Source organism: Phlebotomus papatasi, chromosome 2 (genome assembly GCF_024763615.1).
Source record: "Phlebotomus papatasi isolate M1 chromosome 2, Ppap_2.1, whole genome shotgun sequence".
Taxonomy (NCBI): domain Eukaryota; kingdom Metazoa; phylum Arthropoda; class Insecta; order Diptera; family Psychodidae; genus Phlebotomus; species Phlebotomus papatasi.
This window is the reverse complement of record NC_077223.1, coordinates 42,640,248-42,656,955: the sequence shown is the minus strand read 5'-3', so window position 1 is coordinate 42,656,955 and position 16,708 is coordinate 42,640,248. Positions and strand designations below refer to the sequence as shown.

The following is a 16,708-nucleotide window of genomic DNA, read 5'->3' as shown; positions in this document are numbered from 1 at the left end:
AAACTTAAGATAGAAAAGGGTTACAGTTTACAGTAGACTCTCTCAAATTCGGGCATATGGGACCGAAATGTCAGACGAATTAGACAGAAATTCGTGCGACAACTTTTTGAAATGCAACGAGTTTTATTCATCTGCATACAGATATTGAGTTTACACACTCATGTATAACGTAAATTGCATGAAAATCCCTCAATAATGCAAAATCCCCTCAAAACTAAGACAAACCATGCCAAATTTGAGCATATTTGATTCATTTGATAATCACAATCAAACTTGAAAAATGACAACAAACTTTTTTCAAATGTAACCGCTGCCCGAATTAAAAAGTAGCCCGATCTTAAAAGAGCCGAATTTGCGAGAGTCTACTGTAATTCGGCGCAGACAAAGTATCAAAGTCAAAATATCAACACAGTGAAGTGTTTGATAAGCACAGATTAGATTAGTGTGAAGAAAAATCCAAGATGAGTGCATCAAAAATCAATCAAAATGAGTGCAAAAATCTGCAAATCAAAATGGCGGATGATATCACCGTCCTTTCTACGCAGTTACAAGTTATAGGGGGCAAGCAATATATGTTCTTAAGTCCAATATGTCTAATATATTTAAGAGATGACCTACTTATGCAATCGACTGGTGTGGGCTCCTGTTGCGAGCTCTCTGCACTAAGTGCTACCACTTGTACGACTCATGACGAACCCACGTTCGTACTCACTGAGATCGTACGATCGACTAAAGCTAAAGTAATACAGTCGTCTCCATCATATCCAGAGGTGCTGGCCTGCTAGAAAAGAAACATTTTACGTCTCGAATTTTAGGGTTGCCTTAGCAGAGAATTTATTATGCTATCGGGAAATTTAAGCTATACAATGTGGTGTTTCTTCTCCCAGTCAAAAGGTGACGCTTAATGCTCCAGAGCCAAAAACTGAGTCTCTACTGAAGTATGAACTGAATCAGCTGAATGATAAGGGACTACTCTTCACAAGACACGAAGATTTGCGCTCTACTGAAATTGCGAAAATAGTATTGATTAACGTTGGAAAGTTTAAAATTGAAAAAAAAAATATCACACTGGATGTTCACAGTGTGAAAGTGAAACTAAAGGACGCTGATTCTGCAAACTAGTTTATCAAAAACCAGAGTTTCGCCAAATTTCAAAATGTAAAGGTTTATATTCCACCAATGTATCTAAATTCAATTGGTATAATTGACAATGTAACTATAAATCATTCAGCTGAAGAAATCCTTGAAGCCTTTCAAACCAGAAAGGTCGAAAGAATGGCTAACTAAGTGGGATCCAGTTTACAAAAGGGTAACACCGATGGAGCAAATCAAGATTTACTTCAGATGTTTCACACTTCTTAAAACCGTGAAACTCTTCATGATCAAATTCAGGGTAAGATTTTTCTTTCCCAAACCAATGTGGTGACCCTAACTGAGGCCACCTTGTTGCTTCCAGATCCAAATGAACTTTTTACTAAAATGCTATTTTCGGCTGCTACACTTCTTTTTTTTTGTGAAGACTGTTACACTACCCAGTAGCCTGGGCTACTTTTACACTGTGACTGCACCAACCTCTTGAATTTAGCTACCCTTTTTGTCTGGAGACGATCGTTAAGCGCTTATAAAAATATCCAACTATCCACTTTTGCTATCTCTAGTAGAGTTTTCTCCAACACTTTCTATATTCTTAAGAAAGGGGGTGTTTAATTGAGATGACCGAGGATCACACACCTTTTCGATCGTTTGTCATCCTTGTCCCCATTTCTTTTTAGGATTTGATTGCTTTCTTGGTGCGAGCTCTAATTTCACGACCGTCTAGAAGAGAAAGTAATCTTAAAAACTTGTAACCATAGATCACCCACTTTACGAGTTTTCCAGAAATAGAGGGTCCCTTTGTTTGCTTTAGCCAACAAATGCACAGCCTTTTTAGTCGCTCATATCTCGCCCAACGTGATTTAGAAGTACAGATTGCAGATGCAAGAGTTTGTAGTGTTTTCTGCAGCCAGCGCCGTCTTAGTGTTGATGATCAACCTCCAGAGTGAAAACGGTGGAAAACTCTTTGAGAGGTTGTATATGCCATTGAATATGATCAGGATATTTTGAACTAACGACGAAAGAATTGTATAAGTGAAACTTGTAAAAAACATTAATAGTTAAAGTCAAATTAAAAAAAAATTGATCAAAAGCATAGAACGTAAATTATATACTAAAATATTGAAAAGATTTGGAATTAAGTAAAAGAAAATTATGAAAGAAGATATTAGGAAACCATGCCAAATAAGACAAAAAACTAGTTCTTAAAATAGGAATATCAAAAATAATTAGAATAATAAGTAGATTATCATGAAATAATCTTTCCATTTTCATAAAAAAGGAAAAAGTAGTGAGACTTTTAATTATTATGAAATATTTTAAATTCCTAAAAAATCGTAAACATATTATTTGAAAGTATTACAAAAACAGTAATGTAGATTCTAAAAAAAAGTAACAACAACTATAACAGTAATCTGAAAACATTGAAATTATGAAAACGTAATTAAAATCAATGCATAAAATTAGAAATTTACATTGTTATTAACAAAAAATCTTCTGAAAGGATTTTGCGCAAACTTTTTTCAAATTTTAATTGCTGCCCAAATTAAAAAGTATCGCGATCTTAAAACAGCTGAATTAACGAGAGTCTACTGTAATTTTGCCCTCTGTGTAATAAAATAAATGGAAAAAATTACACGTAAAAAACTACTCATCTTGTGAATTTTTAAAAACCAAAGGCAAGAAAATTGAGTGAATGTGTTCTGCAATTTGTTAGACTGTTTATCCGGGGAATTCTGGCCACAAAAACTGTGTAATTTGATAAGAAAATACTTATTAAACCAAGGAGAATAGGTAGTAAATAGTTTAATTCATCAGATATGGGAAAACTAATTAAGAATAATTTTTTAAAAGATTTAGGATGGCGCATCGGAGAAAGAAAATCCCTCCTAACGTTACTGAATGCTTCCAAATAGCCATTGAGGTGGAGCTCAATCGCTTCCTGATGAGTGACGAGGAAGAATTATCCTTCCCTAGTACGCTAACCCGCGAGAATCGAGCTTTTATTCATGAGTTTGTTAAAACCAAAGGTTTAACCTCAAAGTCCAGAGGGAAGGCTGTGAGGGTGCTTACGGTATACAAACCCAAAAAGAATATTGCCAGGAAGCAAAAGTGCTCCTTTAAGTTTACAGAGACCACAAGGCAGGCATGCTATAAGCTGTTGGAAGCCTTGCCGGTCTCCGAGAGGGAAATTGAAGAAGTAAAAAGCAGAAAGAAAGCCAATTCCATCAATCGGAGTCAATTCAATGTGAGCACCCTGACGAATGGGTACATGGTTGTGCCCCCGCAGGCTCAAGGGAATCACGTGAGGCAGCTGAGGAGACAGTTGCCCATCTTTCAGATGCGCTCGCAGATACTGAACACTGTGTCATCTCATCAAGTTATTGTGATTGTCAGTGAGACTGGATCAGGAAAGACAACACAAGTGCCTCAGTATCTCCTCGAAGAGGCCACGACACGAAATGAAGCCTGCCGTATCGTCTGCACTCAACCGCGACGCTTGGCAGCTCTGTCCGTTGCCGATCGTGTGGCTTTTGAGCGTGGTGAACAAGTTGGGGACACAATAGGCTACCAGATTCGCTTGGAGAGCAAGACCAGTCCCAGTTCGAATCTCATCTATTGTACAAATGGTATTCTGGTGAGGTGTCTAATGGGTGGACACTACCAGAAAGTTTTTGCTAAAATCACCCATGTCATTGTGGATGAAGTCCACGAGCGTGATAAACACTCTGACTTCCTCTTGATCTCACTCAAGGAGGCACTGGCTGTGAATCCTCACCTCAAGGTTATCCTCATGTCTGCCACAATTGACTCACAATTATTTTCCCAATACTTCAACAACTGCCCGGTAATCAACATCCCAGGAAGGATCTATGAGGTCACCAATTACTACCTGGAGCATGTACTTCACATGACTGACTACTGTAAACCCCAAATGGACAGGAGGATTCAATACGGAGCTGTTTCTGGAGCAGTTGTAAGTAATCTTCCACTATCTTTGCTTTAACTCAGTAAAAGTTTTGAAAAATTAAAATTATCGGTTCATCACCGATTTTTACCGATTAAAAACCGGTTTGGAACGGTTCAGATATTTCAGGGATTCCAAGACCTTTCTAACGAGCCCATACATGTCCCAATTGATTGAGAAATACGCTTCCTAGAACCATTTTAAATTTGACCTTGAAAACCCGATATTAGGAATATTTGAAGTTTTTTTTTATAATTTTATAAATTATATAACTTCGTATAATTTTCAACACAAATTGCTTTCTTGCTTCTCAGACGTTTAAAGTTTTGAGGTTTCCAAACAGGATTTGGAAAATAAAAATAAAAACAAAGCGATCCAGCTTTGCGGAATGCTCGAAGTCAAGAGATAGAGAGAGAGAGAGAGAGAGAGAGAGAGAGATAAAGGGACAGATAATCCTAACCGGCTTATGTAGGTGAGATTCTTAACGTGAGCTAACTCGGAATGCGTGCAAATTCGATTTAGAGCTGAAGTTGGGAGACGCCATTCAGTTATCTTGAATCAAATTCGTGAAATTATACAAATTTTGTATTTAAATCAAAATATCAAGGATTTGGATGGACTGGCACAAAAGTGATATATGGGTGAAATATAGACCAGAATGCTCTCTATAATTTTGCCGTAGAACTTGATCTCATCAATTACTCAGAAGACGACATAACCGAGATTGTTTGTTTCTGAACTCGTTTTTCGACCAGAACGTCCCAAGTGTTCATTTGATGAACTTCAACTATATGAAAGAATTGTTGTATTTTGTGGAACTTTCCATTTAAAACCCTATTTTAAGTGTCTTGGTGGAGTAGAGGCAGTCAAATTGGCATCTGAGTGGTTTCAAAGCGTTATTATGGGAAAAATCATTTTTTTCACACTTAGGGCAGAATCACATTGACAATAATATGCTCGAAATAGCCTCACCGTATTTCGTTAATTTACGCATTTTCATTGCAATTCTTAGGCAAATTCTTGATTACCGTATTACCTTATCTCATACTCGGTGGCACTATGTGAAAATTATATAAGAAAATTGAATAAATAAAACGAAAATTCGATAAACGGTGAACGAAAAAACCGTAAGAGAAATTAATCGTACAGTTCTTTTTTGGTCACCGTTTATCGCATTTTCGTTCTATTTCTTCAATTTTCTTATATTATTTTCACCTAGTGCCACCGAGTATGAGATAAGGTAATACGGTAATCGAGAATTTGCGTAAGAATCTCAATGGAAATTCGTAAATTAACGAAATTGAACTTCCATCTGAAAGTGCTTATCGAGACGAAACCAAAAACCCAAAATTTAGCTTAAAATATTAATTAGAACCGGAGATAGAAGCCGGTCAATATTCGAAATTTGACCCCTTATAGCTCGGGTCAGGGTTTATCGATCGATTTAAGTATTTTTTTGTTTGATAGGTATAATATGCGGCTACAACATACTAAAATTTCAGCCCGATGCACGAAGGAATTTCTGAGTTATTTAACTTAGAAAATAAAAAAATCTTTTTTTAATAATAGCGCCCCTAGCGGTAGTTTTATGAACTTGCAATGTTAGAAGGGGAAGTGGAATTTTACGAGAGCTTTCCAAAACGCCCTCACTTTAGGTGAGATTGTTGAGAATCTCACCTAATAGGGATTAGGGATATTCGCGAAAAGTAAATCAATTACGATTACATTACCAATTCATTACCGATTGGGACTAAAACATTCGAGTTCTAAATTCCAATACATTTTTCTTAAGAATTCAAATTTAACCAAATCGGTTAAAAAAAATCAGTAACTCCAAAGCGATATTGATTTTTGACGTTCAATAATTCAAAATGGTAATTTTTTCAAACATTGACCCTTTATGGATATGCCCAGTATTTCTCAAGATTGGAATACTCTTTTGTTGTAAAACAAAAATCGACCTATAACAATTTTGAACTTGATTTATATTAGAAGGGCTGATAGTAGGCACCCATGTACCAAATTTACGTCATATCGATTTCATTTCGATTTAGAGTAAGTGTACCAAATTAAGGCCAGCCTGCAATTCCGGCCACATTTTTTGTTCCTCAAATTTCCATGAATTTTTAGTTTTTGCATACTAGTAATTATGTAATGCAAAAAATAAATAACAGAAACTATCGCTTATTCCGGAAGGGCATGGAACTATTACAATGAAGGTGGCCGGAATAGGACACCAAAGCTATGTCTACATTTTTATTCAATTTAAAAAATATTAAGAATGATTTTAGAGAAAATAAAGACGATAAACTGTCTACAAGGTTCCAAGCAACACTTCTTATAAAAAAAGTAACAAAAAAAAATCAATTTGTATTAAAAATATTACATTTTAAACTTGAGACTTTAGCGCTTGCATGCAACTATGCCGAAATTTTGCACACTTACTCTAAATAAAAATTTTGATTTTTGTCTATTGGAACTGGTTCAAATTTGCCAGGAATTCCAAGACCTTTCAAATAAACCCATGATTGTCCCATACGGTTGATAAACACGCTATCTAGAGTCTTTAACATTTGACCTTCGTGTTTAGGGAGGTGAAAGTCCAGTTGCTTCAAAGCCCATTCAGGAAGCTCTGGACGAGGAGACCATTAAACTAATCAATGAGACTCTAGAAATGTGCTGGAATAACTGTGATGAGGAGAATTTCCAGCAGTTTCTGTATTTAGTGGCCGGAGAGAATGTTCCGGTGGATTTTAAGCATACAGAAACTGATATGACAGCTTTGATGATTGCAGCTGGTCGTGGAATGGAAGAATTTGTAGAGATTCTGTTGCAAATGGGAGCTAATCCCAGTATAACGTCTTTGCATGGTATGAAGGCCATTGATTGGGCCAGAAGATTGGGTCATGGAGGTTGTGCAACTTTGTTGGAGATGGCAGTTCAAAATCAAGATGCCAATCCAACGGAAAAGATTAGTGATGAGTATACAAATATGCTGTTGGAAGTCTATCAGTCAACAAAGTCTGTATATGAGGAGGAAATTGATCACAGACTCCTTCTCACATTGATTCAGATGATCCACATGCAGAAACCTGCAGGGAGTATTTTGATTTTTCTACCAGGCTATGAGGCTATTTTGAAGCAAAATGAAATGATTTTGGATTCTATCAATCGTTGCGAAATGCAATCAAATATTAGAACCTACATGTTGCACAGCAATATGAAGATCAGCGATCAAAAGGCTGTCTTTGAGAGAATTCCCCAGGGTTGTAGGAAAATCATTTTGTCTACCAATATCGCTGAGACTTCTATCACAATTGATGATGTTGTGTATGTGATTGATTGTGGGAAGGTCAAGCAAACGATCTTTGATCCTCTCTGTGGTACAACGGGCCTTGAAACTTGTTGGGTGTCACAGGCTTGTGCCAAGCAGAGAGCCGGAAGAGCTGGAAGAGTCACTGAAGGTATCTGTTTCAAACTCTATTCGCATGCAAGATATGCCATCATGGACGAATTCACAATTCCTGAACTCCTGAGGGTGCCACTAACTGAAATTTGCCTGAGTGCCAAGCTAATTGAACCCCAAAAGCCAATTGCAGAGTATTTGGAGAAGGCATTGCAGCCACCGGCTGCTGTAAGTGTTCGAAGAAGTGTGGCACTTTTGAAGACAATGGGAGCCCTCGATGAGCAGGAAACCATCACGGATTTGGGTATTCATCTGGCTGATTTGCCCATCGATGCTCATTTAGGTAAGTTTCCTACTTTACTATTTACTTTCATGAGCTTGGTTTTTATACTTTAGCTGAGATTCTTTACAATCCCAGCTTTAATTTGTGATCCAATGTGAAATCCGATCTTGCCAGATTGAGCCCAAAAGTTGGATTTATTCTTGTTGGCATTCATAGATCTCGAATGTCATTATGCGCTTAAATTGATTTTTGCGAATGTCTGGTTCTTTCCGTACCGTCCGTCTTGTCCGTCCAATCTGTCCCACTTAAGTCCGCCTGGTTTGTGCCGCCCATTTCGTCTGTTCTATCCACCCCGCCTGTTCCGACCCGTCTGTTGCATCCGTTCAATCTGTCCTGCTCGTCTGTCCGTCTCGTTCGTCCTGTCCGATCCGTAATTTTGGTTTGTCTTGTTTGTCCCGTCTTACCATCCATTTCGTTCGTACTGTCTCGTTGCACCTGCCGTAGAGGACAAGCTGATCAGAGCGCAAGCGGTTTACCGCTCTGGGAAATCCATCTCTGGTCAAGTACTGAACCTCATTCGAGGACGGGTTTGAGGAAGGCAAAATCACAGTATGGGGAAAGTCTGCGCACGCGAAACAAGTTGACGTCGCTCTTAACGATACCGCCCGTATAGTAACAGGGTGCCTAAAGGGCACTCCAGTGGACAAACTCTATCGCTTAGCAGGAACTGCTCTACCATGGTTGAGGAGACAAATCATCTCCAGTAGAGAGATGTCCAAGGTTCTTTCCGAACCAAGAGCAAGGCTGAAGTCTCGCAAGAGCTTTTGCCACTCTGTGAAACCACTTGACAAATCTCCAGAGGAGGCCAGACTTAATCTGTGGAAGGAAGTCTTTCCACCAGATTTTGTCGAACTAAAGGAAGGCCTTCCTCCTGGTGGTGACCAAGACTGGAAGACTTGGAAGTCTCTCAATCGTTTGAGAAGCGGCGTAGCGCGTTCGAGACATAACAGGCAGCGATGGGGTTTCTCCAATTGTGACGTCCTTTGTGACTGTGGGGTGATCCAAACCAACCCCCCATTTGTGTGTTTGTCCGTTGTCCCCAGCCCCTTGGGGAGCAGAAGATTTGATGTCGACAAGTCCTCTTGTCATTGACGTGGCCCGTTTCTGGGCAAGACATACTTAATTTTTTATAAAGCCTCGACACGATTAATAATAATAATACTGTCTCGTTCATCCTGTCTGATACATCCGTCGTGTTCGTCCCGTCCGATCCGTCTATCTCGTTCGTCCGTTCGTCCCGTCTGTCTCGTCTTTCCGTCCATCTTGTTCGTTCCGTCCGTCCTGTTCGTCCCGTCCATTTCGTTCGTACTGTCTCGTTCATCCTATCTGATCCATCCGTCTCGTTCGTCCCGTCCGCTCCATCTGTTCTTTTCGGCCCATCCGTACTGTTCGTTCCGTCGTCCTTTTCGTTCCGTCCGTCCTCTTCGTCCTGTTTGTCTCGTTCGTCCTGTTGTCCTGTTCGTCTCGTCCGTCCCGTCCTTCTCGCTCGTTTCGTTCGTCCCGCCTTTCCGTCCGTCTTGTTCGTCCTGTCCGTCCTGTTCGTCCTATCCACTTCGTTCGTACTGTCTCGTTCATCCTATCCGATCCATCCGTCTCGTTCATCCCGTCCGATCCGTCTGTCTCGTTCGTCCCATCCGATCCGTCTGTCTCGTTCGTCCCACCGTTCCGTCCGTCCTTTTCGGCCCGTCAATACTATTCGTCTCGTCGTCCTGTTTGTTCCGTCCGTCCTCTTCGTCCCATCTGTCCTGTTTGTTTCGTTCGTCCTATTGTCCTGTCCGTCCCGTCCGTCTCGCTCGTTCAGTCCATCCTTCTCGTTCGTTCCGCCTTGCCGTCCTTCTTGTTCGTCCCGTCCATTTCGTTCATAGTGTCTCGTTCATCCTGTCTGATCCATCCGTCCTGTTCGTCCCGTCCGTCCTCTTCGTCCCGTCCGTCCTCTTCGTCCCGTCCGTCCTCTTCGTCCCGTCCGTCCTCTTCGTCGCGTCCGTCCTCTTCGTCCCGTCCGTCATCTTCGTCCCGTCCGTCCTCTTCGTCCCGTCCGTCCTCTTCGTCCCGTCCGTCCTGTTTGTCTCGTCGTCCTGTTCGTCCCGTCTTCCTGTTCGTCCCGTCCGTCCTCTTCGTCCCGTCCGTCCTGTTTGTCTCGTCGTCCTGTTGTTCTGTTCGTCCCCGTCCGTCCCGTTCATTGTGTCTGTCTTGTCCGTACGTCCGTCTCGTTCGTCCTGTCCCTTCTGTTCTGTTCAACCTTTCGTTCTATTCCTTCCGTCTGTCCCGTCTGTTCCGTCCGTCGCGTCTGTCCCGTCCATTCCATCCGTTCTGCCTACCCTGTTCATCCGTCCGTCTCGTTCGTCATGTCCGTCTCGTCGTTCTGTTCGCCTCATTCGTCTCGTCCATTCCGTCAGCTCGTCCGTCCGTTCGTGCCATCCAACGACCATCCCATACCTTCCGTCCATCCCGTTTGTTTCGTCCGGCTCATCTGTTCAGTCCGTCCTGTTTGTCTCGTCCATCATATCATTATTTATAGAGAGAGAACAAAGAGAGATTTCGACGAGCGGTTCTCGAAAAAGGTTAAATGTTGATAGACGAATAGAAGTAGCTGATGTCAGATTGATCCCCCAAATGCAGTTTACATGCATTTCTAAGTCCCTTGTAAAGAATATAAGCTACCATAAATTTATCTGGGCTTATCACTGTTCATATCAAATTTTAAAATCTAGACACAAGATCTGACTACAAAAGTTTTTCCACAGGAAAAATGGTAATCTACAGTATTTTGATGAAATGCGTGGATCCCATTCTCACAATTGTAAGTGCTCTCTCTGTCAGGGACCCATTTATCTTGCCAAGTGGAGCTCGAGATCGTGCTCGAGTCCTTGATGTTAAAGAGAAATTTGCTGAGAAATCATTCAGTGATCATATGATACTGATCAGGGTCTTCCAAAAGTGGTTAGACACTTCGGCCAGGCGTAAAAGGGCCTTTTGTGAGGAGAATTTCCTCAGCAATGGAGCCATGCAGACAATTTGTGGAGTGAGATCGCAGATTTTGGGACATTTGCGTGCAAATGGATTGATAAAGTCCAAGGGGAAGGGGAATATCCATGATCTCAATCAGTATTCAAGGCATTGGGCTGTGGTGAAGGCTTGCCTAGTGGCTGGTCTGTATCCCAATGTATCAGTGAGGGATATCAATAATCGATCTTGTAAATTGAGATGTGAAAATAATGAGAAAGTACTGCCACATCCACATAGCATTCTGGGTGCTAAGAGGCCACCAGAGTCCAAAGTCAAAATCAAGACTTTCCCATCGGATTGGGTGGCTTTTGAGGAAAAGGTTCGGGTTGGATCATCAGCATTAATTCGCTGTAATACCGTTGTGACTCCAGTGACTGTGGCACTCTTTGCGGGTGCCATTCACATCAGTGAGGAGCAAAATCTCATTCCCGTGGAACCTCTGGAATCCGACTCTGAATTGGAGAATGAGGAGGATTTGAATGGCAATGAGGTGATTTTTCATGTTGATGATAACATTGATTTCACCCTGTCAGACGAAGCGGCTTATTTGTTGTTTCACGTGAGGCACAAACTGAATTATTTGCTGCTGATGCTTATCCAGAAACCTGATTCTTTTCACCTGACCACCAATGGACCCGATGGCCAAATCATTGCGTCCATTGTGGAAATTCTACTGGCAGAGGAGACAGAGTACAAATTTCCGATACCTGAGGGCATTGGGGAGAGACCCCAAGCGGTTCCCCTGGACTTTTCGGCTGATGTCAATTATGGAATTCAAGAGGAACCTAGATCTTCCAAACCCATACAGTGGTCTTTGAGTGATGCCCTTAAAGATCTCCAAGTGACTAATTACAAAAATGACGGGCTGAGGAGGAATAAGAGAGGCAATAAGAAGTTTGTAAATCCAAGGGATCCAGTAGATCTGCCAAATGAGAGAGAACATAATGGTCCAACCAAGTTCTTTTTGATAAAAGCAGTTTCAACGGAGCAAGTCAGGCATATTCTCGATGGGAAGGAATGGTGCTTCTCAAGCAATGTCTTTCAGATATTCAAAAGATGCCTTAAGGTGAGTGCTTTTATCTTCTCTCATTATATTTTTCAAAATATTGTTTTTTCAAAATATTATTTAAAAAAAAATGAATGAATGAATGGAAATGGAAGGATTCAAAACTGATATAATATCATTAGCTCAGTGTCATATAAACAGTGTTTTACCTACTGATCCCAAGTTTTCAAATAATTAATATCATTTCATTTTTCGTCTTTCTGATTGTCTATTACTGACTTAGATGCTAAACAATTATTGATATTCTCTTTAACATGTATTTTTTGAAGCAACTCAGATGATTGAGTATTCGTACTAAAAGGGGTGGCAAAGCGTCCCAGGCTTTGCGAAATGCTCGAACTCGTGACTTAGATGCTATACCGCAAAAGTATCGCATAATTTACCGTTTACCGGTTCTCAACCGATTTGAACCGATTCATAAATCTCTCAAAAGATCCCCCAAAATAGTTTTAAAAGTAATAGGATTGATTTTCTTCAGATAAAAATTATTTGTCGGTTATGAACCGGTTCATTACCGATTCAAAACCGATTGGAACCGATTTAGTTTTGTCGGAAATTCCAAGGCCTTTCCAACGACCCCAAACATGGCCCCATTCGCTTGATAAATGCGCATTCAAGTGTCTTTTTAACCTTTGACCTTGAAAACCCGTTATAAGGAATAATTCAACGGTATATACATTTTTTCCTTTAAATAAACTTTTATCATTCTTAAGATTAAAAGGTAAGAGATATCAAAATTCGGACTTCGGTGACCCCTCAACCCCGAACTGAGTTTTTGGTTTTTCTTAAAATTGGCGCAAGCTTTTACTCTGATTTTTGGATATGTTTTGGATGTAGCCTAGCCCATGTGAACATTTCCTCCGTACAAAGCTATGACCGGAAAATTCATCAATTTGAATTTTTGAAAGTTAAATTTCAATCACTCTGGACAGCAGATTTCTCAATCGATTTGCCTTAATTTGGGGTTTTTGAAAAGAATTTAATATTTCCAAGAAGGCTGCATTGGTCTTAATCTGTAATAAATCGATAAAGTTATGCCCAACGCACAATAACTTTTGTTCTGTAAACATGTTTTTGGCATTTCAATGAGAATCAGTGAGATCTTGATCTAGTCATCTCGCTCACTCTCATAGGAAATTTTGAACACATGTTTACAAACAAAAGTTATTGTGCGTTGAGCATTAATTTGATGTTTTTTTTTTTATTTTTGCCCTCAGGCTAAACGGTATGAGATATCGACTTTCGATCTTAGATGACCCCCACGTCTTTTTTCCTTTTCTCCTAAGCGTTTTGCATTCCTATCAAAATCACGTTATTCTGATTTATATCATAAACAGTCCTAGCAATTTCTTTTATTTTCGGATATGATACAAAAAGTGTTTGTGTGTTAGAGTAACGTAGAGGACGTTCTAACAAAAAATCTGTAACAATTTTGAGTAAGCGGCACTGATTTCTCGGGCAATCTGTGCACTTTTATAACGAATTTTATCACTTCACGTTCTTTTTTTTGTAAATTGGTAGTTTTTATATTAAATTGATGTCCAATTGTGTGGGGTTTTACCAAAAATCAGGAAAGATATTCTCTTCCTTTTGTGGAAAAACATTTTTTTTTATAGCGGCCCTCGGTGGTTGGATATATTTAAAAAGAAAGTTCAAGATGTACTCACTAAAAGAAACCCTCAGATTCCAGCTTTTCACTGATCTTGGAAATTTATTTTTTCACGTCCTAGCACTGTACTTCATCACTAAACACTATTCACTCCAGTTCTTGACCAGAAAGGTAATCCTGGCCTTAAGAACTGTTCACCAAATTTTATTTACACTCTGGAGAACAAATAAAAAACACATGCACTGAGGAAACTCGATTACATTTCAATTTTTGAAGTCATTTCACTTTATCCTTAAAAAATATTCTAGCACGTTCTTTCCGGATTACTCTGAGACTTGTGCGAATATTAGGTGAGATTCTCAACAATCTCACCTACTATAATTCTAACAAAATCTCATGTCCTCTGATCGGCCCCAAACTTTGCCAGAATGTGTTTCGCGACTTTTTTATCCCAAATATATTTGTGGCTAACTTACTTTCCCGGCCACTCTTTGGAGCTTAATATCTCCCAAACTAAGAAACTAACCGGCTTATGTAAGTGAGATTCTTAACGCGAGCTAACTCGGAATACGTGCAAACTCGATTTAGAGCTGAAGTTGGGGGACGCCATTCAGTTATCTTGAATCAAATTCGTGAAATTATACAAATTTTGTATTTAAACCAAAATATCAAGGATTTGGATGGACTGACAGAAAAGTGATAATGGCTGAAATGTGGACCAGAATGTTCTCTATAATTTTGCCGAAGAATTTGATCTCATCGATTACTCAAAAGCCAAGATAAGCGCGGTTTTTTTGTTTCTGAACTCATTTTTCGACCAGAGCGCCCCAAGTATTCATTTGATGAACTTCAACTATATGAAAGAATTGTTGTATTTTGTGAGACTTTCCATTTAAAACCCTATTTTAAGTGTCTTGGTCGAGTAGAAGTATTCAAATTGGCATCTGAGTGATTTCAAAGCGTTATTATGGGAAAAATCATCACTTAAACGACAAAATCGGACAGATCCCATTATCTGATCAAAAAATTACGTATGGACGAAATGTAGAGACAAATGTCCTCTACAATTATGTCGAAGTAATCATCAAGATCGGTTAAGCACGTATCGTGATAATTGAGGTTATGTGATATTGAAATTGGTTTTTTTATTGTGGCGCCCCTGGTGTTGATCTCACGAAGTTCAAATGTTCTAGAAAGTTATAGGATTTTGTGAGGCCTTTCGTCTAAGCCCTCACTCGTCAAAATCGGTCAAATAGAACCGGAGATATGATTTTTTGAATTTCGTGAACTTTGACCCCTCATATCTCCGGTTCTATTGAAACCACAGCGCACTTATGCCCCATTTTGGAAACGTCCTAGACTAGACTACAAAACTCTAAAATGTGATTAACTTGCACAATGCAGTTTTTTGAGAAGAATGAGCTTGAATTTTCCATCTTAACTTCCATCTGAAAGTGCTCATCGAGACGAAACCAAAAACCCAAAATTTAGCTCAAAATGTTAATTGGAACCAAAAATAGAGGCTGGTCAATATTCGAACTTTGACCCCTCATAGCTCGGGTCAGGGGTTATGGATCGACTTAAGTATTTCTTTGTTTGATATAGGTCTAATCAGCGGCTACAACGTACTACAATTTCAGCCCGATGCACAAAGGAATTTTTGAATTATTTAACTTAGAAAATTGAAAAATATTCTTTTTAATAATAACGCCCCTAGCGGTAGTTTTATGAACTTGCGATGTCAGAAGGGGAAGTGGAATTTCATGAGAGCTTTCCAAAACGCCGTCACTTTCTAAATTCTGACAATTAGAACCGGTGTTATGGTCATTTTAAGAAATTTTTTTTTGGATCATTTCAGCTCGGGTCAAGGGGGTCGGGGGACCTTAAGTTTGGTATTAATCGAAAGCTCTAAGGTCCAACTATAACATACTAAAATTTGAGCCCGATCGATGCCATATAGGAGCGGAGCTAAAAAACGCTCGAAGCCTGAGCCGAAAGCTTTGAGAAAAGTTGATGAGTTTTCCTTGAGAGATCCCATTTCCCGACGATTTCCGGTTTCCCCATCAATATAGCTATCCTCACGTCGGTTTTTGCTTCACAATTATTCCTAATAACGGTTTTTTAAGGTCAAAGGTTAAAAAGACACTAAAGAGCGCATTTTTTAAGCAAATGGAGTCATGTTTGGGGTCGTTGGAAAGGTCTTGGAATTTCCGACAAAACTGAACCGGTTTCAATCGGTTTTGAATCGGTAATGAACCGGTTCATAACCGATAAAAAAATTTATCTGAAAATCAATTCTATTAATTTTAAAACTATTTTGAGGGATCTTTTGAGAGATTTATGAATCGGTTCAAATCGGTTGAGAACCGGTAAATGGTAAATGATGCGAAAGTACTTTTGAGGTATAGCATCTATTCAAGTCATGAGTTCGAGCATTTTGCAAAACCTGGGACCCTTTGCCACTCTTTTTTTAATTGTTCAATGTGTAGAGACCGTTTTATAAAGAACGTACTATTAATTTGTTATTTTTATTTAATTTATTGTGTGTAATGCATATAAGGTTGGTAAGGCGTGTACTGTAGTAAAAATGAATTACCTTTCAGCGATCCGATGTGGATGTAATCGTGGTATTTCATGTTGGAGCTGCCCAAAAGTTCTACTGCATGGGTCAAGTGTATCAGAAACATGGACAAATTGGAGTACGAAGGATTCGTGATGGATGCTGCAACTTCAAGACTGTTAGAGAAATGGTGAAGCGTCAAAAAGTGGGTCCTTTCTTGTGGAACGACGGTGAAGAGCTGTCCAGAGAAATTGGTGAAATGTTTCTTGACTTACTCAGCCAGAATTCACCACAGGAGAAGACATAATTCAAACAAAAATGCTGCCAAGGACAATTAGAGAAATGGTTGATTTCGAAATAGTTCCTAATTCCCTTAGGTTTTCAACTCAAACAGTTTTTTTTTAAGTCTCCACCTTATTTTTAAACATTTTTTTTAGTATGAATTAGCGTCTTATGTATTTTAAAAAATGAATTCCCCTTTTAACTCAATTTGAAGTGTGATGTTCAAAATTTCAATTTTAATTTAAAAAAAAAAAAACATGAATTTTGTTTTTGCATGCAAGAAAAGAGCCTAAAACAAATTGTCAAGGAATTTCAAGTAAACTTGCAATAAATTGAAGTTGATCTGGTAGAAATGAAGTTGTTTATCATTTTCATT

At 39.3% G+C, this 16,708-nt stretch overlaps 2 protein-coding genes across 2 annotated transcripts in view; both read left to right on the top strand.

Moving 5' to 3' along the window:
• Positions 1 to 16,708, top strand: part of LOC129801176 (40S ribosomal protein S12) — a 422,333-nt gene that overhangs the window by 383,291 nt on the left and 22,334 nt on the right. The gene's annotated exons all lie outside the window — the stretch shown is intronic.
• On the top strand, positions 2,746 to 16,685 carry LOC129801156 (3'-5' RNA helicase YTHDC2-like). Its single transcript, XM_055845929.1, has 5 exons — positions 2,746 to 2,886; positions 2,947 to 4,069; positions 6,651 to 7,809; positions 10,554 to 11,881; positions 16,094 to 16,685. Exons 2-5 carry the CDS (start codon positions 2,954 to 2,956, stop codon positions 16,355 to 16,357), a joined length of 3,867 nt encoding a protein of 1,288 aa, XP_055701904.1. The 5' UTR covers positions 2,746 to 2,886; positions 2,947 to 2,953; the 3' UTR covers positions 16,358 to 16,685.

Bases quoted from the DNA above. Each gene is read 5' to 3' on its own strand.
- LOC129801156 (XM_055845929.1), top strand. From the start codon at position 2,954: ATGGCGCATCGGAGAAAGAAAATCCCTCCTAACGTTACTGAATGCTTC. The intron at 7,810-10,553 runs GTAAGTTTCCTA...GTTTTTCCACAG, and splicing joins GCCCATCGATGCTCATTTAG to GAAAAATGGTAATCTACAGT. The intron at 11,882-16,093 runs GTGAGTGCTTTT...ATTACCTTTCAG, and splicing joins TATTCAAAAGATGCCTTAAG to CGATCCGATGTGGATGTAAT.